The sequence below is a fragment of the Ursus maritimus genome, unplaced genomic scaffold (assembly GCF_017311325.1).
Source record: "Ursus maritimus isolate PB19 unplaced genomic scaffold, ASM1731132v1 scaffold_4, whole genome shotgun sequence".
Classification (NCBI taxonomy): Eukaryota; Metazoa; Chordata; class Mammalia; order Carnivora; family Ursidae; genus Ursus; species Ursus maritimus.
In genome coordinates this window covers 11,399,704-11,423,700 of record NW_024426552.1, presented here as the reverse complement: position 1 = coordinate 11,423,700, position 23,997 = coordinate 11,399,704, and the positions used below count along the sequence as shown (strand labels likewise).

The 23,997-nt window shown below is 41.0% G+C and overlaps 2 protein-coding genes across 8 annotated transcripts in view; one reads left to right on the top strand and one right to left on the bottom strand.

The window, feature by feature from the left end:
* GART (phosphoribosylglycinamide formyltransferase, phosphoribosylglycinamide synthetase, phosphoribosylaminoimidazole synthetase) overlaps nt 1–8,015 on the bottom strand; it is a 29,165-nt gene extending 21,150 nt beyond the window's left edge. The window contains exons 1-5 of one of the 3 annotated variants that reach the window (XM_008701836.2): nt 7,910–8,015; nt 4,862–5,014; nt 2,212–2,307; nt 1,564–1,738; nt 373–484 (exon numbers count right to left, since the gene is read on the bottom strand). In XM_008701836.2, the coding sequence (XP_008700058.1) occupies nt 373–484; nt 1,564–1,738; nt 2,212–2,307; nt 4,862–5,006 (528 nt within the window). In that variant the 5' untranslated portion in view covers nt 5,007–5,014; nt 7,910–8,015. Of the gene's footprint in view, nt 1–372; nt 485–1,563; nt 1,739–2,211; nt 2,308–4,861; nt 5,048–7,904 lie in introns of all 3 variants that reach the window. The other 2 variants (XM_008701838.2, XM_008701837.2) reach the window with 2 other exon arrangements.
* Nucleotides 8,016–8,909: 894 nt separating this feature from the next.
* SON (SON DNA and RNA binding protein) overlaps nt 8,910–23,997 on the top strand; it is a 32,104-nt gene continuing 17,016 nt past the window's right edge. For 4 of the 5 annotated variants that reach the window (XM_008701840.2, XM_008701841.2, XM_008701842.2 and 1 more), the window contains exons 1-5: nt 8,910–9,068; nt 12,165–12,331; nt 14,028–20,039; nt 21,738–21,898; nt 23,830–23,976. In XM_008701840.2, the coding sequence (XP_008700062.2) occupies nt 8,992–9,068; nt 12,165–12,331; nt 14,028–20,039; nt 21,738–21,898; nt 23,830–23,976 (6,564 nt within the window). In that variant the 5' untranslated portion in view covers nt 8,910–8,991. Of the gene's footprint in view, nt 9,069–12,164; nt 12,332–14,027; nt 20,040–21,737; nt 21,899–22,127; nt 23,660–23,829; nt 23,977–23,997 lie in introns of those variants that run through there. The other variant, XM_008701844.2, reaches the window with a different exon arrangement.

Genomic DNA, 23,997 nt, shown 5'->3' with positions numbered 1-23,997 from the left:
CACCAAGATGGACGGTAAAAGCAAAGTATATTAATTCATTGCTTCACTTCTCTTAGACCTGGGACACAAAAGACAAATACTTTGGTCTCCATGGATGGTTGAGAAGTTGAAGGTACTGTAGTCTGAGGATTTACTACTTTTCTGTAGCAGTCAACAAAGCATGCTAGAACTCACTTCCAAAGAATAGCATGGTGGTTTAGCCATCAGTGTAGATCTGTAAAAACCCTTTTACAGAGATGGAGTATAATACATGGCATTATAAAAAACAACTTACCTGTGTGTTTGTTAGATAGGTTCTCCTTATCTTGAGCAATATTTCATGAACTTAAGGAGTATCCATTACAGTGTGACTTTTCCAGAGGAACAACCTACCTGCATGATCTCCTGTACAGCCCTGCAGGCCTCTTCTGTGCTCTTGGCAACAATCACCCCTTTTCCAGCCGCAAGACCACTGGCCTTCACAACCAAAGCAGGGAAGTCTGAACTGTGAAGACAGTAATCTTCAATATCCAATAAATCCTCAAATTCAAAAGCTTAAAGTGTTCTGAGATGTAATGATGTGCTATAGCAACCACCAAAAAGCAGAAAAAAAATTACTTATACCAACACCATTCTGATATACTTCTCACCGGGATTTCTTCCCTATGTATTCCTTTATAGTTGTGATCATATGGTACATACAATTTTGCTTTTTTCACTTATCATGAGATCATACAGGCAACACCTTTGGAAGACAAAAGCCGTTGTACAGTCTAAGTATGGAAGGATACTAAAGAACAAAGCAGAGAATTGTACTCTCATTCCAGTAGAAGATGTGACTGTATAAGACCATCATAAGCATGGATACGCAAGTCATTTTTGGAAGTACACAGATGAAACTGTTCTTGGTAATTTCTTCTGTTGGGTGGGACTGGAGATCTAGAAGGAGACTTACCCAAAGTAAGTAACAAAATTGTTACTTACCCAAGGCATCTGGCTACAAGGAAATAATAACATTCAGTGTCTAAGAAACCCTGTAGGATGAAGAATGAATAAAGAATGAAATTGACCCAACTAAAAGGAAAAGATACCAGGTAAAAGGGAGAAGTGTCAACAAAAAAAGGGCAAAGGCACGTGTCTATTTATTAACTGCTTCATATTTTTGATATAACAGAGAACAAGAATGTTTAGTCTTAAGATTTAGATCTAAGTGGCAATGGCAGAAGGTCAAGTGATGACTCTTCAATCCAGTTAATTATTTATGAAAGAATCAATACCCTTTATGTTGTAAGATGCCACTGTGTTAGTTTGACCATAAGAGAAGTGCATGACTGCTTAACCAAATGTATCTTTTCCCCTAGAAACTCTTCAGTAATATTAAAAATATTCTTTCTGCAAAGCCGCAAGATTGTACAAGTATACATGCACAGAGTCCCATCCTATTTTGACAATGTAAAAAGGCAACCTATGCAGCATGAGTTTTTCCGCCATGATTACCTTACTATAAATCTGTGACACAAAAGTGACCTGTATATTTAAATATCCTAACAAAACAACTGCCCTCACAGGCAGTCTTCTAGCTACCTCATTATAAAGCTGCAGGCTTCTTCAGGTTTGGTGAAAGCTCTCCACCGTGCAGTTGGGATTCCATGTCGGTCCATAAACTCTTTGGCGAATCTCTTGCTGGACTCTAACTGAGCTGCTTCTGCAGTGGGACCAAAGCATCGCACTCCTGCAGATGTCAGGTTCCCAACAATTCCTACGGACGGAAATGAGCAGCTTTACGTGAACCAAGGTCTCTGTAGGGCCTTTTGACTCTGAAGAATCAGGATTAGACTAAATCTACATTGGCATAAGGCAGATGAGTAGTGGCAGAGAATAAGTTTTTCATGTTGTCTATGGGATATAAACAAAAACGTTAATAACAGGATCAAATCCAGCAAAAGTTGTATTTGTTAGCGTCAAACATATGATTATTAAATGGACACCAGAACAGAGCAGAATATAAACATTTAAAAGATTTTCCACAGTTGCAAATTTGCTCTTTCATTCATCACATTAGTGATGCGTCAGGGAAAAAAATGTAGAACCCATAAATTTTAAGGTGAAAGCTCTTTTTCCAATGTGGTATGATAGTAGAAACCCTCATCTGCAAAATGAATTGGCTTAGATGATCTCTAAGCTCCTGTTGGCAGTGCATATACTGTAACAATAAGTAGAAATGAACTTTACCAGCAGCCAGAGGTGCCTCTGGTCCAACAACTACGAATTCAATTTTCTCATCTTTGCAGAATTGAGCAAGGGCAGTGTGGTCATTGATCGAGATGGCTGTGAATAGAAAAAACACCCCACCTCACTTGATACAAACATTCTTTAAATTAACAGTCATGCTGAAAAATAAGTACTATACTTTGAAATGCTTATTAACTATTGCTTTTCTTTTATGGGTACAGATGATAGTTCTACCATTAGAAATTCAGAGCATACTGCATTAGGCTAACCAACAAAGCTCAGTCTTTGATTACTATAGCCAGTTAGATGAAAATACCAGGAAGCTTCCCAAAGAGGTACTGAAGTACTTTCTTGACTACGGTATTCATGTCACATTGACTGTAAACAAAAAATGTCCCATAGAGTATACTCAGAAACCGCCTTTTAATGTTATTTACTCAAGATTTACTGATACCACTATGTGCTAGATACTGTGCTAGTCACTGACTTAAGATGTTAACACAAAGTCTCTATGCTTAGGATGCTTATATGGGAATGTCGGGTAAAAAATATGCAAGCAAAACCAAACAACAACAACAACAAAAACCAAACAAAAAACCAAACCAAGTGTGAACACATTAGGCAAATCTAATGATATCAGGTGAACTAAGAGGCTATTTCTGGTTGAGCTGGAAGGGTCTTTGTGCAGAGATGAGTAAGCTAAGAACTGAACGACAATTTTATTTATGTATGTACTTATTTTTTTTTTTAAAGATTTTTTATTTATTTATTCGACAGAGATAGAGATAGCCAGCGAGAGAGGGAACACAAGCAGGGGGAGTGGGAGAGGAAGAAGCAGGCTCAAAACGGAGGAGCCTGATGTGGGGCTCGATCCCACAACGCTGGGATCCTGAGCCGAAGGCAGACGCTTAACCGCTGTGCCACCCAGGCGCCCCGTATGTATTTATTTTTAAAGATTTATTTGAGAGAGAGAGTGCTCGAGCACGGTGGTAGGGACGGGGGGGGACGTGGGGTGGGCGCAGGGAAGTCAACTCCCTGCAGAGCCCAAAGCAGGGCTTGATCTCATGAACCTGAGATCATGACCTGGGCGGAAACCAAGAGTTTGATGCTCAACTGACTAAGCCACCCAGGTGCCCCCTGAACGACAGTTTTAAGACCTAGCTTACTTCAACCTACAAGCCAGGAAAATTTTCTCAATGGAATTCTAAATAACTAGGAGCAGGATCAACCACATATTAAGCCTGTGTTGGTTCTATAGGCATCCTCCTATTTCACTGTATCTGGACCACCATTCTTAAGTTGGCTGAAGTCTTAAACTACTCTGTGACATTTCTGGTGTGTTGGGGTAAGTGCAGAAAGACTAGAGTTCTCAATCTATAGGAGCTGCCTGAGTAGGGTAAGGATGGAGTACCATGCACTCTGGGTTAGTATCTGCAAACACAATTGGGCTGAGCAGAACCAACAACCTCTGTACAATAGAGTGGCAAGAGAGAGAGGACACACCTAACCTGTTGCTGCAAGTGGTAGCAGTCTCATGGCAATCTTGGGAGATTTTCATGGGCTGGCCTGTGTAACATCACTATATCTAGATAGAATCTACCAGTTCTTCAATAAACACATGTAATACCTCACCCACAGAGCTAAGGTCCCAGGGAAGCAGATACTTTCTTATTTATCTTTTTATTATTTTTGGTCCTACGCATGCAATTATTTTCTCCCAATTTGTGGCTTGTTGGGTCTGTGTTTTCTCCGTAAATATTAAGTGCCATATAGGGTACTAGGCATGGTGCACACAATGCAAAAACAAGACAGAAGTGTTCCTTGCCTTCATGTAGCTTACATTCTAGAGCTTATGTTCTAGCAAGGAAATGAAGATAGGAGATAGACAATAGAAAAGTAAAGTAAATACATATAATGGTTCATGACTGAAAACAAAAGAAATGGGGTGGGCATGTTTTACTTAGAAACTTCAGGAAAGACCTCTTTGAGGAGTTAACATATAAACTAAGACCTGAATGATGAGGAGCCAGTCATGCTAGGGGTGGAAACAAACAAATATCAAGTTCAAGGCAGCTCTGTTTGGGAAACTGGCAGGACTGCATGGACAGAACATAGTGAAAAGAAAACAAAGAATATAAAATATCAGGCTGGAAAGTTAGGCAGAAGCCAGATCGCAAAGCGCTTTGGCAAGAATGTTAAGGAGTGAGTTTTATTCTAACTACTATAGGAAGCCACTAAAGAACTTAATGTAACATAAGAACTGATCATTTTTTCACTTTTACCAGTGAAAGAGATAAAGGTTGAGGTCTATTATGGACTCAGAACTGCCAAATCTTACATTTAAGAGCACTGCTCAAGTTTTCATTTCCAAAAATACACATCAGATTGCCTTTAACTTTAGGCACTTATGACTTCTTCAATGGGTATATTTTGTAACGTTTAAAGTAATTTAAGATAAAGAAATGCCACACTCTGAACAAGATACCTAAAATTTACAACCTTAGGCAAGTATTCAAATTACCACATGAATTTTAAGGTTAAGAAAAACATTTAGATCTGAATAGCTATCCACCTTATACAGAACAGATATAGTTAACAGTTTATCATTTACAATGATTAACTATTACTCCCCACTTTAAAAGATGATTACCAGTATTTGAAATCTTTTCCAAGCAGGCAGTGCCTGCATTTCCTGGGGCAACCAACACATGTTTGACATGATTAGACTGTGCAAGTTTCCAGGCCAGTGTGTGTTCCCTTCCTCCACTGCCAATTACAAGTACTCGGGCTGCCATTGCTCTGTCTGCAAAACAGGAATTCAAAAGGAAAATAAAAGCTGCAGAAAGAAAACCACAGTTGATATTTTAGAATGCACATACTTAAGAAATCACAATTTCTAAATACTTAAATGTAAATATCCCAAAGATTCATTTGTGAAAAATTAGGGCTCATAATTTGAGATGACCATACTTCACAAAGATTAGGGAGGTATGCATGTATGTAATCTCTACACCCAATGTGGGTCCTGAACTCACGACCCTGAGATCAAGAGTCACATGCTCTACCTACGGGCGCCCAAAGGGAGGTATTTTAAAAATGAGGCAGACTGGCCTAGAGTTAGGTTAAGGAATAAAATGGTGACTTGTTACCTGATTTGAAAAAAAAACAAAACAAAACTATGAATAATCACCCTTCTTTAGGCTTCATTTTCCCACTTTTAAAAGATTTATAGGGGCGCCTGGGTGGCACAGCAGTTAAGCGTCTGCCTTCAGCTCAGGGCGTGATCCCTGCGTTATGGGATCGAGCCCCACATCAGGCTCCTCTGCTATGAACCTGCTTTTTCCTCTCCCACTCCCCATGCTTGTGTTCCCTCTCTCGCTGGCTGTCTCTATCTCTGTCGAATAAATAAATTAAAAAAAAAATCTTAAAAGATTTATAATCATCAAGCCTCAGTTAAACATGAATCCTAATACTGCAAATTCAGACCCCAAGTTTAAAGTACCCACTTCTAAGCCTTGTGATACTATAAATAATAGACTTCAGTTATTATTTTTTTTAAAGATTTTATTTATTTGACAGAGAGAGACAGCGAGAGAGGGAAAACAAGCGGGGGGAGTGGGAGAGTAAGAAGGAGGCTTCCCAGTGGAGCAGGGAGCCTGATGCGGGGCTCGATCCCTGGACTCTGGGATCACGCCCTGAGCCGAAGGCAGATGCTTAATGACTGAGCCACCCAGGTGCCCCTAAATAATAGACTTTAAAGTTATAAGATGAAAGAAATATTTAAGACTGGGACCTGTAAAGGACCAGATAATAAATATTTTCACCTTTGAGAGTCATACAATTTCTATAGTAACAAGTCAACTCTGCTGCTGTGGCACGAAAGCAGCCATAGACAATACAGAGATGGATTAACACGGCAATGTACAGGAAAGCCTTACATAGACTGGCAGTGGGTGGTAGGTCATAGTTTGCCTATGTTCTGCTCTAAGTGATAAGAAGCTACTAGAAGCTTATAAAGAATAAGCATGGGTGTGTTTCATTAAACCTTATTTATGGACATTGTAATTTGAATATCTTATAATTTTCACGTATCATAAAAATATCATTCTTCCTTTTTTCCAATCATTTAACAATGTAAAAATTGTTATTTGGTGAGATGTACAAAAATAGGTGGCAGGAAGGATTTGGCACAAGGGCCATAGTTTGCTGACTCCTGATTTAAGAAGTCAGTGTAATATGTTAGAAAGTTGGTAGAGAAGGCAAAATCAAACTTGAACATGTCTCACTTTGGCTCTGGCATTTGATTCTTAGCAGGATGGATGCAATACTTATCTCAACTCAAGTGAGCAGTGGGACCTTGGCTAAGCTCTTACGATCTCTAATTCAATTTCTTTACATCTTAAAAGATGGAAATAGGAGAACTTGCCTTAAGAGGCTACATAAAGGTTAACTGAAATGACATTTTTTTGGGAAATGACATTTAGAAACACCTCATATAATTTCTGACACTCGGCAGTAGTAAATGTTTTAATATTTTGTTACTTTTACATGAATTGATGCATTAGGGACAGGAAGAAGTACTAACAGGCAAAGAAAAACCAAAGAAATACTCTGTCACACGAATTTACTAATCTCTAGAAGGCATTTCATCATGTAGAAGGCAAACTTAAAACAGAAAACTGAAATCAGTTAACTTCTTGTGTGACGCTAGGATTATACTTAACTTTAAGCTGATAATACAAAACACTTACAATTTTTGAGCATTTACTTTATTCCAGATGCTATTTTAAATACTTTTCACGAATTACTTCACATAATCTAAAGGATTTTGTGAGGTAAAACAGCCATCTCATTTTACAGAGAAGAAACTGAGGTCCAATCAGGTTAAATAACTTGCTGTAGGTCACATATCTAAGAGGAAGTAAAGTCTGGATTCCAATGTGTGCAATTTTGCTTCGAATACTCTTAACAACTGAGATTATAATCACTGAAAACTTGAAGAAAAAAATTTGCTCAATTATTGTCTCAGAGAGGCAAAAGCTATTTTAATGGAAAAAACCTGCCACGTGTATTGAAATATCTGGAACAAACAGACTTTTTTCTGAAACCTAGAGAAAAATTACACTTACTTTGAACAGGAGGGGCACTAAAGGGAAACTGTCCTAGTTACTACAGTGGATCACAGAAACAGCGTTAGCCCTCAGCCTGCAGGAATCCGCACCAGGAGTAGTTAGGAGGCCTGGCCTCCAAAGTGCTTTGGTTAGAGACTGCCCCTAGCTGGGATACCCTGAGGAACTTAACCTTCGTGGGCCTCAGTCATCTAAATGGGTAATTTAAAACGAGAATAAGAGCCAGGAAAAGCCACTGCAAAGGACTTGGTGAATAATATAAAGCAGAAACCAATTACAGAAGTGGACTAAGTCTGCTAACAGACTGGGTTTTGCATAAAGAGAAAATATGCAATTTAGGCTTGTGACCTAAAAAAGGTATAAAGATACAAAAAGGTCCGATATCTTATATGGCAGGGAAAGTGGAAGATCCAACGTAAACCTCAGTTAAAAGAAGGGAAAAGCACATGGCGAACCCCCACCCACAGCATTTAAAAACAAGACGAGAATTCCTACAGCGAAACCAGTTTCTACAGTTTCATCCAATTCCTGATGTTAAGTCCCCAAATCAAAGCATAAATGTACTTTACTTAAAACCGGAGTGAGCTTCTGCACCTCCACAAGGCGGTCCGGCCGCTCACACTTGCACGCTCCTCGGCGCGCTCGCAGCCCAGCCGCCAGTCGCGCGCCGGAAGTCGGCCCAGCGCAATCCGGCGCGCGCCTCTCCCCGCCCGCCCCGCCCAGCGGCCGGCTGCGCCACCCCATTGGTCAGCGCGCGGCCCGTGGTGTCCGCAGCGAGGTAATCAAGTGTGATTGCCTTTGGCTCCTGTGCGCGGCCTCAGCTTACTCCATAGTTAAGCTACCAGGACCTTGCGCGTTTATCACTTTAGTATGAGGCGCCACGTAACGTTTCTGTTCCTCCTCGGGAGCCTTCAGAGCTCTGTGGAAGGGGAGCGCCAAAATGCTAAACCCACGATAAGCTAATTGTGTGTTGGTAACGAGTCAGAGCTGACCCGCTTGGTATCCTGAGGAGACTAAGAATGCACCAGGCTTTGAACAGCAGGCCGCCTAAGGCCTCTGGCCTAGTGCTTAAAAAAAGGACGGGGGGAGGGAAGTGATTATGGGATGCCATGGGAAAAAGATGGGGATAAAAATGTGTTCTTATTCGCACCACAGTGGGGACGGGCGCTGATTAATGCTTTTCCGGATGCATCTCCCTACCAAAACACAACTTGGCGCCACCCAGAAACGGCGGAGGCCCCGTGTCAAACCACGTAGCCTTTCTTGCTTCCTTTTCTCATGCTATATAATCTTGAGCATTTAGTAAGCCTCTTAAGCCTCTCCAAACACTGTTGGGAGACTAACAACAAGCTGACACAGGCGCCTCAAGAGAGACTTCTCCTGTAATGGCGCCTGCGTCAGTCACTAACATGGCGGACACAGTCGTGCGCGGCGCAAACGTCAGCACCTCTACCCTAGCCGCTCAGAAACAGCGGAGGAGAACTGGGCCGTGTTCACTGATTGGCCCAGCGGCGGAGCGTGCCGGACTGGACGCTCCCACAGAAGCCAATCAGGACGCCGAGAGACGGAATTGGCCGCTGCGCCTCCTCCCGAGGCATGCTGGGAGCCTGGAGGACTAGCGAGGAGGAGTTGAGAGAACGGAGCGGACGCCATGGCGACCAACATCGAGCAGATTTTTAGGTCTTTCGTGGTCAGTAAATTCCGGGAAATTCAACAGGAGCTTTCCAGGTAAACGCTTCCCAGACTCTTCTGCTCCCAAGGGACCGTTAGGGCCCCGTTTAGCTTTCCACAGCACCTTTCTTCAGAGACGCCGTCGTTCCTCGCCTCAGGCCCCGCTACAGCCCCGCCTGGGCCTGGGATCCATTTTCCGGGCCCTCCCCCCCCCATCCGCTCCCTCCCTTTCCAGCGAGGAACTTCGCCTTTTCCGAGGTAACCCCAGAGTCCCTCTTCTAGAACCGAGTTAAGATGCTTATTTTTCTTTTCCGTTTGGTAATCTCTTCCCTTTTAGTTACTTGTAGGCCTGGTTGTCCACCAGGGACGGGCCTAGTTCCTTCCTCAGCTCCTCCTCCGCCGCCGCCGCGTTTCCCCTCCCCCTCTCCGCCTCCGCGGATTTCGCCGGCCGGTGCCTATGACCGGAAAGGGTCTCTAACGGCCGTTTCTTGAGTAATCTTAAATCCGCTTTATTATTGCACACTTCAGACCATTTGGGGGGTCGGGATCCTTTAATTAGATTATTTGGGCCCTGGTGTCCTATGGCTTCCACCAGGCAGCATTCTAATGGATTAGAATTCGAAGTTAAAGCAGCTAACAAATTAATATTAGATACTTTGATGAAATGTTTGAGGTGAGAATGGAAGGGGACTTTGAATTACTAGTAATTTCTCAATTTGGCAAGTGGGTAGTAGGCTTTGTGTTTCGGTCTTTTTTTTTTTTTTTTTTTTTTGCTTCTCCCGCCCCAATTGACATGTATGACCAACACGCTACTTTTACCATTGCTCATGGACTTTACGTAGTTTACCCTTGGCTCCACAAAATTTGAACAGGAAGAGATTTCCAAAGAAATAGCTGTTTACCGAGGAAGGAAAATGGTGTTGGTCATGTTGTTTCGTGGTTGTCTTTGAGTATTTTTGCCTTATATAACCTAAATATTTGTTCCGGGTTCAAATGTTTTTGCTAGATACATTTTAAAAGTTGAGAGTAAGAGCAATACGTGAATTTGAAAACGCAATTGTAAATTACGCGCTGAAATTAACATGGCGTTATTGGGGCAATGGTATATAGTATCGTTAAAATTACTACTTTTGTAGGATATATTGTTTAAGCAGGAAATATATCCGCTCACTCATTTCATTGATGTTTAAAATTTTGTTATATGTTAGTGATTTTAGGTGATGAGAAAAGTCCAGAGGTAAAGGAATATGATTTTTTCTGAAAACTTTAATAGTTTGAAGTGATGATTGTTTGTTTATTGTAATGTTTTTTATACCTTTTAAAAATCAGTTTTTGTATTTGAAAAACAAGTGTTTTATTATAAAAATTTTTAGAAAAAATAAATCAGAAAGTTGAAAAGCCACAACATAATATTCTTTATGTTCATTTTTTTCTTTGTGTGCACAGATGCACATACATATTTTGTGAAGTGTAATCTTGTTTTGTGTTTTTTCACCTGATTGTGAAAAAGTGTGTCTTTTTCACATTTTCGGTTGTCTTTGGGACTTTTTTTTATGGCTTCATAGAATTCTGTTGTTGGAACGTATTGCTGGGTATCGAGGTGGTTTGAAATTTTCATTCCTTTTTAGTAACTGAGATAAATGTTTGGTAGCTTTAAGATGATTATTTTCTTACCGACTTTAAAGTTGTACTTCTCTGTGTTTTACATCCATGCCCTAATAATGTGATCATGTATGCGTAAGCACTTATTAGGAAAAGTGTAAAAGAGCTACAGAAACAAAGTCTAAAAAGAATATTAGATAAACTAATTAGAGGAATATTTAGCTTGTCAAATAATACGTAATACATTATCTGTATAGAAACAAAATTTGGCTTGTCATTTCAGTGAGCTATATTTGCCGTATTTTCCCATCTGTTTTTACATATATTAGTTCGGGTAAGAAGACTGACGTTTAAGTAAAGATAGCTATTTTATATATATACATATAAGTATATGGTGGTTAAGTAGGAGCTCTGGTTTTGAATACCAGCTTCACCTCATAATAGTCGCGTGAACTTTAGTTAGGTTTCTTCTTTGTGTGTCATTTTCCTCATTTATAAAAATCAGAATGATAGTGCTAATCACAGAGTTGTGTTAGGATTAAATGAGTTAAGAAATGTAGACCCATGACTCTAATTACTAGTAAATGTTAATTATTGTTATGTGACTTGTATTAGAAAATCAGGTATTCCCAAATAACAGTTAACTACTGAAAATTTTTTTTGATTTTTGACCATTCAGACTTTCATCAAGTAGTGGAGCATAATTGTGTGATCTGTTTTGTTAGCTAATTTTAATTAAATTGAAAGTGTTGAAGTTATTTTTCAAAACAATTTTATTTACTTACACAAAAATAGTGTAAATGACATGCCTCTCATGTCAAGATTTTTCTGGCCCTGTGAATTGAAAACACATTAAAACTGTTTATATTAGTTTACTGTTGCTGTAAAAAAAGTCACTTGTTTTCCATGAGTTTTTTTGAACATCAGAAAATAACCAGGATTCTTGATCAATGGGTAAAAATCGTATAAATGTATTTTTCTTTTTAAACTTCATGGTATTTCAATAACTTTGATCAGTCTAAACCTGATCAGAGGCTACAATTTACCCTTTCTACTCAATGTGTTTGTGTTAACTGTTCCTTGATACTGTTGATGGTGGTTGTGATCCATGCCCAGGCGTGGTTTTATTGTGGTTGTAGCTTTTATCATAATGTTAGAATGGTATAGTGTACCATGTATGTCACGTGGTATATTTTTGTTTGGATTTGTGATTGTGATCTTACTATTTTTTCTCCTGAGATAAATATACAAGTAACACAAATCTAAATCAGTTTATATTTCTGGGGATATTGTATTATTTTTTAAAAAAGGTTAGAAAGCTGTTTTAAAATTTTTTTTTCTTAACTTTCATAGTTCTGAAAATTGTGTAAAAATGAAAATGTACCAACTTTAGATAGAGTGAAGGAAGTACTGCTGGTGCGGAGTATCATCTGAAAAATGCAAAAATGGTGAAATGTATGAACAACATAAGATTATTTTAATCAGTTGAGTTATAAATATTGTATGGTGTGGTAGAAGTATTAATGAATTTTGATAACTTTTCTTGTCAAGTGGAAGGAGTGAAGGCCAGCTCAATGGTGAAACAAATACACCTAATGAAGGAAACCAGGCAGGTGATGCAGCTGCCTCTGCCAGGAGCCTCCCAAATGAAGAAATAGTTCAGAAGATAGAGGAAGTACTTTCTGGGGTCTTAGATACAGAACTACGATATAAGCCAGGTAAGCTGGAGAGAATCAGCTATCTTGAAAACTTTAAGATTTTTAAATAGTTAACGGTATTATTTCTTTACTGCAGGGTATTTAAAAATGTTCACTAGTTATAAAACTTCAGTAAGTTAGAGGTTAGCTTATTTAATTGAAGACTTTGTTTAAAGTTGTCTTTGAAAATACAGTTGTACCGAAACGTGAGCATTGATACTTGATTGCTTTGTTGGTGGAATATAACTTTATTCGATTCAGTTTGTAGTGACCCTCTACCAGGATTTTGAATGTGGGTTTTCATGGAACAATTGTGTAAATGTCCATTTTGGAAGGTTCAGGAGCCTGGACCAAATTTGTAATGATTTTAAAACTCTGGGAGGTTTTATTTTAAAGCCCAAGCTCAGAGATGGCCTTGTTTTTGCATCTATTCCTTTTGAAAGTTCATGAATGGAGAGGAATCATCGCTTTGATAATTAGTGTTTTGGGAATTAATTGATGCTTAGAAATTAAAGATTTATGATCACAAAAATAACTACAGTTTTGGAAATGGGTTTTGTTTTTTATTTTTATTATTTTTGATCTAGGATATGGTAAAAGAAAACAGCATAGATTTCAGCTATACTTAGATTCATGGGTGTAGCAACTTTTTCTTGAGTATAACTTAGCTAACTAGCATTAGGTGTATAATAAATAAGAGATAGAAAATAGTTTTGCTTTGGAATGGATCTTGTCATGTATTAATTCATTTTTTCCATAATCTCAGTGGCATGGATTTCTGATCAGCTTTTCTGGGATCACTAAAATTTATCTAATTTGATACTGGCATTAGAGTAAGTTAGTCTAGTTGTAAAGTAGAAAACGAGCAATTTTTTCTTTCAGATATGCAGAGTTCTTAAATGTAAAGGGGTATAAGACTTTCTTTCCTGAAGTGACGTATTTTTTAAATGGAAACATCAAGGAGGTTATTTTAGTAATTTTGGAAGTGTTGAAGGAAAATGTATTTTTATTAGAATGTAACATGGGTGTGTTGAGATAAAATTCAAGTTTCATGTTGATGCTTTTCATTAGTTCAGCCCTTTGTATACTGTATGAAAGCAATCACTGGCATTTGCTGAGGGCTTATTACGTACCAGGCATTGTTCAGTGTGCTTTGTGTTTTAACTCACTTTGTCCTTTAACTCTAGGAGACACAGTGTCAGTAATTTCACCAAGTCCATTCACCTAGTGAGTGGTAATTGATTCAGAATCCAAAAGCAGACCGTCTGTTCCAGAGCCAGTGCCATGTTGTTACCTGTATAAATAGGGTTTATTAAATAGTCATAAAAATCATTTAATGTGTGTATTTTTATAGGAGTTTTAACAATTGATAATAGGAAATTTTCTTTTGTAAGTGTAGTTTGAAAGTAGTTTGCTATAATTTGAGAGCTGAAGAAAACAGTTGTAAATAAGCTTAGTAAAACATTTTAATGTGACTTTTAAGTTTTTTTGATAAATTGAGAAGTTGTTTTTAACCTAGACTTTAGTTATAGAAAGAAATAATGGAAAAGTTTCAGTCTTTAGATAATTAGTTTATTGAAAATAGTTTTTTCAGTAACTTTAATGAGAAACATTACATTATGGTGTTTTAACATGGAATGTAAATTTTGTTTATGTGATTTATTATCTAAGTTTACTTTGGGGAATGTTTGACAAAATTAATTTTTTTAAATTTCAGACCTGAAGGAGGCCTCCAGAAAAAGTAGATGTGTGTCTGTACAAACAGATCCTACTGATGAAATTCCCACCAAAAAGTCAAAGAAGCATAAAAAGCACAAAAATAAAAAGAAGAAAAAGAAGAAAGAAAAGGAAAAAAAGTATAAAAGACAGCCAGAAGAATCTGAATCAAAGGCAAAATCACATCATGATGGGAACATAGATTTAGAATCGGATTCGTTTTTGAAGTTTGATACTGAACCTTCAGTGATGGCACTGGAGCATCCTGTAAGAGCGTTTGGCCTTTCTGAGACCAGTGAATCTCCTGCAGTTGTGTTAGAACCTCCTGTGGTATCAATGGAGGTGTCAGAACCACACACCTTAGAAACTCTGAAGCCAGCTACAAAAACTGCAGAACTGTCAGTTGCATCAACATCAGTAATTTCAGTGCAGTCAGAGCAGTCTGTGGCAGTCACGCTGGAACCATCCATGACAAAGATTCTGGATTCCTTTACAACGGCACCAGTGCCTACTACAACAGTAGTGCTAAAGTCACCTGAGCCAGTTGTAACAATGTCAATGGAGTATCAAATGAAGCCTGTGTTGAAATCTTTGGAGATGACATCTCCAGAGCAATCAAAGATCATGTTAGAACCTCCAGTAGCAAAAGGGCTAGATTCATCAGAAACCCTAGTGGTATCATCCGAGATACCTACCGAGGTGCACCCTGAGCCAAGCACATCAACAACAATGGATTTTCCAGAGTCATCTGCAACCGAAGGGCTCAGATTGCCAGAGCAGCCTGTAGAGGTACCATCGGAGATTGCAGATTCATCCATGACAAGACCACAGGAGTTGTTGGAGCTGCCCAAGACCACAGCGTTGGAGCTGCCGGAGTCGTCGGTGGCCTCAGTGATGGAGTTGCCGGGGCCACCTGCGACCTCCAGGCCGGAGTTGCAGGGGCCCCCTGTGACTCCAGTGCTGGAGTTACCTGGGCCCTCTGCTACCCCATTGCCAGAGTTGCCAGGCCCCCTTTCTACCCCAGTGCCTGAGTTGCTAGGGCCCCCTGCGACAGCAGTGCCTGAGTTGCCGGGGCCCTCTGCGACATCAGTGCCACAGTTGTCGCAGGAATTGCCAGGGCTTCCAGCACCATCCGTGGGTTTGGAGCCACCACAGGAGGTACCAGAGCCACCTGTGATGGCACAGGAGTTGCCAGGGCTGCCTGCGGTGACAGCGGCAGTAGAGTTGCCAGGGCAGCCTGCGGTAACAGTAGCAATGGAGTTGACCGAACAACCTGTGACGACATCAGAGTTGGAGCAGCCTGTGGGGATGACAACGGTGGAACATCCTGGGCAGCCTGAGGTGACAACGGCAACAGGGTTGCTGGGGCAGCCTGAGGCAGCGATGGTGCTGGAGTTGCCAGGACAGCCAGTGGCAACGACAGCGCTGGAGTTGCCAGGGCAGCCTTCGGTGACTGGGGTGCCAGAGTTGCCAGGGCTGCCTTCGGCAACTAGGGCACTGGAGTTGTCAGGGCAGCCTGTGGCAACTGGGGCACTGGAGTTGCCTGGGCAGCTCATGGCAACTGGGGCACTGGAGTTCTCGGGGCAGTCTGGGGCAGCTGGAGCACTGGAGCTTTTGGGGCAGCCTCTGGCAACAGGGGTGCTGGAGTTGCCAGGGCAGCCTGGGGCACCAGAGTTGCCTGGGCAGCCTGTGGCAACTGTGGCGCTGGAGATCTCTGTTCAGTCTGTGGTGACAACGGAGCTGTCAACGATGACCGTGTCGCAGTCCCTGGAGGTGCCCTCGACGACAGCGCTGGAATCCTATAATACGGTAGCACAGGAGCTGCCTACTACATTAGTGGGGGAGACTTCTGTAACAGTAGGAGTGGATCCCTTGATGGCCCAGGAATCCCATATGTTAGCTTCTAACACCATGGAGACCCATATGTTAGCGTCCAACACCATGGACTCCCAAATGCTAGCGTCCAACACCATGGATTCCCAGATGCTAGCGTCCAACACCATGGATTCCCAGATGTTAGCCTCTAGCACCATGGACTCCCAGATGTTAGCAACTAGCTCCATGGACTCCCAGATGTTAGCAACCAGCTCCATGGACTCCCAGATGTTAGCAACCAGCGCGTCCAACACCATGGATTCCCAGATGTTAGCCTCTAGCACCATGGACTCCCAGATGTTAGCAACCAGCTCCATGGACTCCCAGATGTTAGCAACCAGCTCCATGGACTCCCAGATGTTAGCAACCAGCTCCATGGACTCCCAGATGTTAGCAACCAGCTCCATGGACTCCCAGATGTTAGCAACCAGCACCATGGATTCCCAGATGTTAGCAACCAGCACCATGGACTCCCAGATGTTAGCTACTAGCTCTATGGATTCTCAGATGTTAGCATCAGGCACTATGGACTCTCAAATGTTAGCCTCCGGCACCATGGATGCTCAGATGTTGGCATCTGGTACCATGGATGCCCAGATGTTAGCATCTAGTACCCAGGATTCTGCTATGTTGGGTTCAAAATCTCCTGATCCCTACAGGTTAGCTCAGGATCCTTACAGGTTAGCTCAGGATCCCTATAGGTTAGGTCATGACCCTTATAGATTAGGTCATGATGCCTACAGGTTAGGGCAAGACCCCTATAGATTAGGCCATGATCCCTACAGACTAACTCCTGATCCCTACAGGATGTCACCTAGACCCTATAGGATAGCACCCAGGTCCTATAGAATAGCCCCCAGGCCGTATAGGTTAGCACCAAGACCCCTGATGTTAGCATCTAGACGTTCTATGATGATGTCCTATGCTGCAGAACGTTCCATGATGTCATCTTATGAACGCTCCATGATGTCCTATGAGCGGTCTATGATGTCCCCTATGGCTGAGCGCTCTATGATGTCAGCCTATGAGCGCTCTATGATGTCAGCCTATGAGCGCTCTATGATGTCAGCCTATGAGCGCTCTATGATGTCAGCCTATGAGCGCTCTATGATGTCCCCTATGGCTGAGCGCTCTATGATGTCAGCTTATGAACGCTCTATGATGTCAGCTTACGAGCGCTCCATGATGTCCCCAATGGCTGACCGATCTATGATGTCCATGGGTGCCGACCGGTCTATGATGTCGTCCTACTCTGCTGCTGACCGGTCTATGATGTCATCGTACTCTGCAGCTGACCGATCTATGATGTCATCTTACACTGCTGATCGTTCAATGATGTCTATGGCAGCTGATTCTTACACCGATTCTTATACTGATACATACACGGAGGCATATATGGTGCCACCTTTGCCTCCTGAAGAGCCTCCAACAATGCCACCATTGCCACCTGAAGAGCCACCAATGACACCACCATTGCCTCCTGAGGAACCACCAGAGGGTCCAGCATTACCTACTGAGCAGTCAGCATTAACAGCTGAAAATACTTGGCCTACTGAGGTGCCAGCATTACCTCCTGAAGAGTCTGTGTCGCTGTCTGAACCTTCTGTGAGTCAGAGTGAGATTTCAGAGCCTTCAGCATTGCCTGCTAATTATTCAGTGTCGGATCCTTCTGTGTTAGCATCAGAGGCTGCTGTGACTGTTCCAGAGCCATTAGAGCCAGAGTCTTTGGTTACATCAACACCTGTAGAGTCTGCTGTAGTAGCAGAAGAACATCAAGTTGTTCCAGAGAGAGCAGTGACTTACGTGGTATCTGAAACTCCCATAATGTCAGCTGAACCAACTGTATTAACATCAGAGCCTTCAGTTATGTCTGAGACAGCAGAAACCTTTGATTCCATGAAAGCTTCAGGACATGTTGCCTCAGAGGTGTCTCTGTCTCTCTTGGAGCCAGCTGCAACTAATCCAGAGCCATCACAGAACACTCTAGAGCTGCCAGCCATGGCTGTTTCAGAGCTCCCAGCTGTGGCTGTTCCAGAGCCACCAACTGGGACTATTCCAGAGCCCCCAGCTGTGGCTGTCCTGGAGACCTCAGCCGTGGCTATCCCAGACCCAGCAGCTGTGGCTGTCTCTGACCCAGTAGCTTTGGCTGTTCCAGACCCACCTGCTGAGGCTGTCCCGGAGACCCTGGCCTTGGCCGAGTCAGAGCATGTTACCATTCCTGTGCCAGTTGTTTCTGCCCTGGAGCCTACTGTGCCTGTCCTGGAGCCAGCAGTGTCAGTCCCTCAGCCTAATGCAGTTGTTTCAGAACCATCTGTTTCTCTCCAAGAATCCACTGTGATAATTTCAGAGCCTGCTGTCACTGTCTCAGAGCAGACCCAAGTAATACCAACTGAGATGGTTTTAGAGTCTACACCAATGCTATTGGAGTCTAATGTTATCAAAGGAGTGAATTTACTATCTGGTGATCAAAGTCTTGCTCCAGAGATTGGCATACAGGAGATTCCCATGCATTCAGATGATGAGCCACATGCCGAAGGACACCTGAAGAATGACCCTTATGAAAGTGAACATGGTACAAATATAGACCTTAATATAAATAATCATTTAGTTGCTAAAGATATGGAACATAATACAGTGTCTGCTGCCAGCACTGGTGCTGTTGGTGAAATTGGTGAAGGGAATATTTTGTCCATCAGTGAGACTAAGCAATGCACAGTATTGGATACCTGCTCTAGTGTTAGTGAAGCTGATGGAGGAACTCTATCTTCTGCTGGTCCCCTTGCTCTTGAACCTGATGCAATGGGAACTAGTAAGGGTATTGAGTTTGCCACAGGATCTGCTCTTGGTTCAGTTAGTAATTATGATGTTGAAGTATCCTTAACTACTCAAGATACTGAACATGACATGATAATTTCCACTAGCCCTAGTGGGGGTAGTGAAGCAGACATAGAGGGACCTTTGCCTGCTAAAGACATTCATCTTGATTTACCATCTAATAACTTCATTACTAAGGATGCAGAAGGACCATTATCTATAAAAGATTGTGACCAGACATTAGCAGTTGCTCTCAGTCCTAAAGAGAGTAGTGGAGAAGATAAAGAAGTACCTCTCCCTACTAAAGAGATAATGCCTGATTCAGGATTTTCTGCCAATATTGATGATATTAATGAAGCAGATTTAGTGAGACCATTACTTCCTAAGGACATGGAACGTCTTACAAGCCTTAGAGCTGGTATTGAAGGACCTTTGCTTGCAAGTGAGGTTGAACGTGACAAATCTGCTGCCAGTCCAGTTGTAATCAGTATACCAGAAAGAGCTTCAGAGTCTTCTTCAGAGGAAAAAGATGATTATGAAATTTTTGTTAAAGTTAAGGACACACATGAGAAAAGCAAGAAAAACAAAAACCGGGACAAGGGTGAGAAAGAGAAGAAAAGAGACTCTTCATTAAGATCTCGAAGCAAGCGTTCCAAGTCTTCTGAACACAAATCACGCAAGCGTACCAGCGAATCTCGTTCTAGGGCGAGGAAGAGATCATCTAAGTCCAAGTCTCATCGCTCTCAAACGCGTTCAAGGTCCCGTTCAAGACGCAGGCGGAGGAGCAGCAGGTCAAGGTCAAAGTCCAGGGGAAGGCGATCTGTATCAAAAGAGAAGCGTAAAAGATCTCCAAAGCACAGGTCGAAGTCCAGGGAAAGAAAAAGAAAAAGATCAAGTTCCAGGGATAACCGGAAAACAGTTAGAGCTCGCAGTCGTACCCCAAGTCGTCGGAGTCGGAGTCACACTCCTAGTCGTCGAAGAAGATCTAGATCTGTGGGGAGGAGGAGCTTTAGTATTTCCCCAAGCCGCCGGAGCCGCACCCCAAGCCGCCGGAGCCGCACCCCAAGCCGCCGGAGCCGCACCCCTAGCCGCCGGAGCCGCACCCCTAGCCGCCGGAGCCGCACCCCAAGCCGCCGGAGCCGTACCCCTAGCCGCCGGAGAAGATCAAGGTCTGTGGTAAGGAGACGAAGCTTTAGTATCTCACCAGTAAGATTGAGGAGATCACGAACACCCTTGAGAAGAAGGTTTAGCAGATCTCCCATCCGTCGTAAACGATCCAGGTCTTCTGAAAGAGGCAGATCACCTAAACGTCTGACAGATTTGAGTAAGTCATTTTAAAATTTAATGGCATTGTAATAGAGAATGACTTAATTTTTCTTCTGATCTTTGAGTCAGGTGGAATATTTTGGGTTATTGGTTTACAATAAGTATTTCTGTCTTTAAGTTTCTGTAGTTGACTCCTGGGTAACATGGGTTTGAACTGGATGGGTCTTCTTATATGTGGATTTTTTTGATAAATAAGGTAGTAGTGTTGTAAGTGTATTTTCCTTATTTAAATTTTTTTTCCTTTAGCACATAGCGTGTAATACATATACAAAATATGTGTTAATCTGTTTATGTTATCCGTAAGGCTTCTAGTCAACAGACTTATTAGTTTTTGGGTAGTCAGAAGTTACATGAAGCTTTCAACTACAGGGGTCAGCCAGCGCCTTTAACCCTTCTCGTTGTTCAAGGGTCAACGGTAATTAGATTTGCTTGTGTTTGGAAATTGTGTAGGGATAAGTACATTTATAATTAGAGTTTAAAAGACCTGTATTTGGAGCGTATTAGAACCAAGGTGTTTTCATACTCAGAGTTTTAGTTTGCTTCAGTCATCTTCCGTAACTAGAGATAGTACAAGTTAACGACAAGGCTGGTATGTGCTCAGATTGTTTTATTGTATGTATTTCCAACATAGATTTCCAACATATATATATATTCCAACATAGATTCTTGCAAATAAGCCTAAAATTACAGTGTCTCTTTTTAAGTAAGTTACATGTTTGAAAATGGCAACACAGAACTGTTAAATCTGTGTGAAGGTTATTCTGATTGGTACAATGGATAAAGAACGGAAGTGAGTAGGGAATTTTGCACATGGGGAGTTATTTTTTAGCTGGGTGGGTGGTACTAGCAAAACAGTTAAATTTGTTAAAATGATTTTAGTATTTTAATAATCTGCCTTTAAAAGTATAGTGCTCTAGTTCCTCTTGATTTAAGTGTGCAGGGATGATTAAAACTTGATCAAGTGCATGACTACCTGGCAGTAGTAATGGATAATTTATCATTATCTTAGTAGATTGGACATTTCTAGGTCAGGATTGTCTGAAGAAGGCCCTAACAGAGCAATAAGGGAAAATGCATTCAGTTCAACAAAAATTGAGTTCTTTTTTTATTCATTGAATTACATCTTTGAAGTGATTACAAGTTGGTAGAGGAGACATGGATAAAATGAGAAGATAAAAACATAAAGATACAAAAACAAAATATATGTCTCTTTTACCAAATAGTAACTTTCCGAAAAAAGTAGAATGTGATGTAAGTACTGGTATAGGTAAGGCACTTTGGGGAGCACATTGGAGAAGTGTTAAATTCTGACTTAAGGCCTATTAGAAGAGTTGGCACTTGAACTTGGGCTTAAAGAGTGATTTAAAATGTCAGAGATTAGAAGGAAAGTAATTTTAAGGGCATCATAATTTTGGAAAATAAAGAGGGCTCTGCCATTTGTGTGTGTGTGTGTGTGTGTGTATGTAGTAGAGTGATTGTTGTTGTATAATTTAGCTATTTTGTATAGTATTTGAATGGGAAGTTAAATGTCAATTTATTAGAGTCATTTACTTAAACTTAGCCAAGGAGTGATTTGATCACAGCTATATGTTAGGGCAGAAAATTGATGCCTTTAATTTTGTTACCACATAAGATTTTAGATAATACAACATGTGTTTAGCCTATAGGAAAACTGCTTATATTTTTCCTCTTTCAGATAAGGCTCAATTACTTGAAATAGCCAAAGCTAATGCAGCTGCCATGTGTGCTAAGGCTGGTGTTCCTTTACCGCCAAACCTAAAGCCTGCACCTCCACCTACAATAGAAGAGAAAGTTGCTAAAAAGTCAGGAGGAGCTACTATAGAAGAATTAACTGAGGTAAGCTAGACAGAATTTGTTTACATTCTTAAATGGATTATTTCAGTGATGTTGACTCTGGAGCGTGCCAAAACCCGAATTGTGGGCTGAACTGATAATGGCTGGCACCGAGTGGCCAAAACCCGAAATACAGATGTGGCAGCGGCAGAAGCTCTGTTTAGCAGGCCATTATCCGGGATGGCTAAGCTCCGCTAGCTAAAAGTTACTTCCCATTACTTTTGCTTTCCAGTTTTAGAAGCCAAACTGACTGAGGAGTGGGACGGTTCGTTTGAATGGAGGAGGTGTTGAGTGAGCAACACGCAGAAGCTCGCCTACAGTTTCGTTTCCATTCACGACGTGTTCACTGATCGCCACGAGTATACTGCATATACGCAAAGACACAGACAATCTTCAGAAATGATCTTTTGCCACCGGAGCTTGGAAATTAATGAGAATAGCTGGCCATTGCCTGAAAGGAACTTCTTACGCATCAACATTTCGGGTTTTGGCTGTTTGGTACCAGCCATTGGTGATAATGGCCGGCCATTATCAGTTCTTCCTGCGGTTCGGGTTTTGGCAGTAACATATATTTTAAACACACTTATTTTTGTTTTTCAGAATTTGATCTTTTCAATTGAGGCTTTTTTTGGCTTTGTTTTGTTAATATTATTTTTATTATTATTATTGGTTTTTTTTTGGGGGGGGAGGACGCTGAAATATTGCTGCTAGGATCCAGAAATATCACACTGTTTCATATATTGAAACTTGTTATTGGCTAGCCTTATGCCAGCCTTCCACTGTCAATATATTCTGTTCCCCTTGGTTACAAGCTTGGTATATACTCTGTTTTTTGGCCAATTGAGCTTTTTATCCTATTGTAACATTTTCAATTGATGATGGATATGACAAATTCTACTGGTTGTATAGACAAGTCCACCCAAATTTATTCTGACCTTTTTATAAAGCCAGGTAATGGAGTCTATTCCTTAGCTTCTCAGGAAGGAATGGACTTTGCTTTATGTGTCAGACCTCATCAGTTAACACCCTCTCCATCATGCCTTATTTTTCATTCTTGAATTTTGTTCCTTTAGAGACTCAGCCTACAAAACATTTATGGAGAGACAATTACCATCTAACCCAGTTGCAGAAGTTTCAGATTTTTTATTTTGCCATGCATTTAGGGGTTCATATAGTTTCTTAATCTGTTTTCTTTATTGCAATATGAATTACAACTTTTTTAATTTAAGGACTTAGCAAAGGCTTCTGTTACTTGCTTATCAGCTCTAAGCTCCTTATCTAAAGCCTTGTGAACGCGTAGTGTTTCCCTATATGTTTTTAAGCCTCATTTTCAGCCCTCTTGTTCCTCCAATAAGTTTCTCACCTTTTTATCACCATCTAACTAGGATGACTCTCTTTTTCTTTTCCTGCCAATCCTTGTTCTTAACTATAAAAATCTGGCTTAGAACTCTTCAAGGAATAGCCCTTGATTATCAAATTCTGCCTGATTCTGTTTTCTCTTAAGCTTTTGTTCTTTCAGCACTTATGTACTCAGTTTGTATTATATCAGTTTGCACTTGTTAATTGTGTTGCTCTGTAAAAGCGTTCCTCAATTATTTCATGTGTATGTAATTCTGTTTCTTGATCTAGATTGTAAGCTCCTTGGGAGCAGGGACCATGTCTTCTTCTTCTTCTTTTTTTTTTTTTTTTTTTTTGTATTCCCTGGACAGTGCCCAGTACAGTGCTCTGCACATAGTAGGTGCTCAATAAATGTTGTTGACTGACTGACCAGCTAGAGTGTGTTTAAATAATAGCTAATAAGTTACTTATCTTCAACCTGTTGTTAAGCTTGTTTTATTTTTGAAAGTTGATTTTATGTGGTTTTGATTTTTTAAAAAACTTGCATGTTATTCCATATAAAGTGTAAGATTTATTTTTTGTTTTTATTTTTTAAGAAATGCAAACAGATCGCACAGAGTAAAGAAGATGATGATGTAATAGTGAATAAGCCTCATGTTTCGGATGAAGAGGAAGAAGAACCTCCTTTTTATCATCATCCCTTTAAACTCAGTGAACCCAAACCCATTTTTTTCAATCTGAATGTGAGTATTAGTGTTTATGGT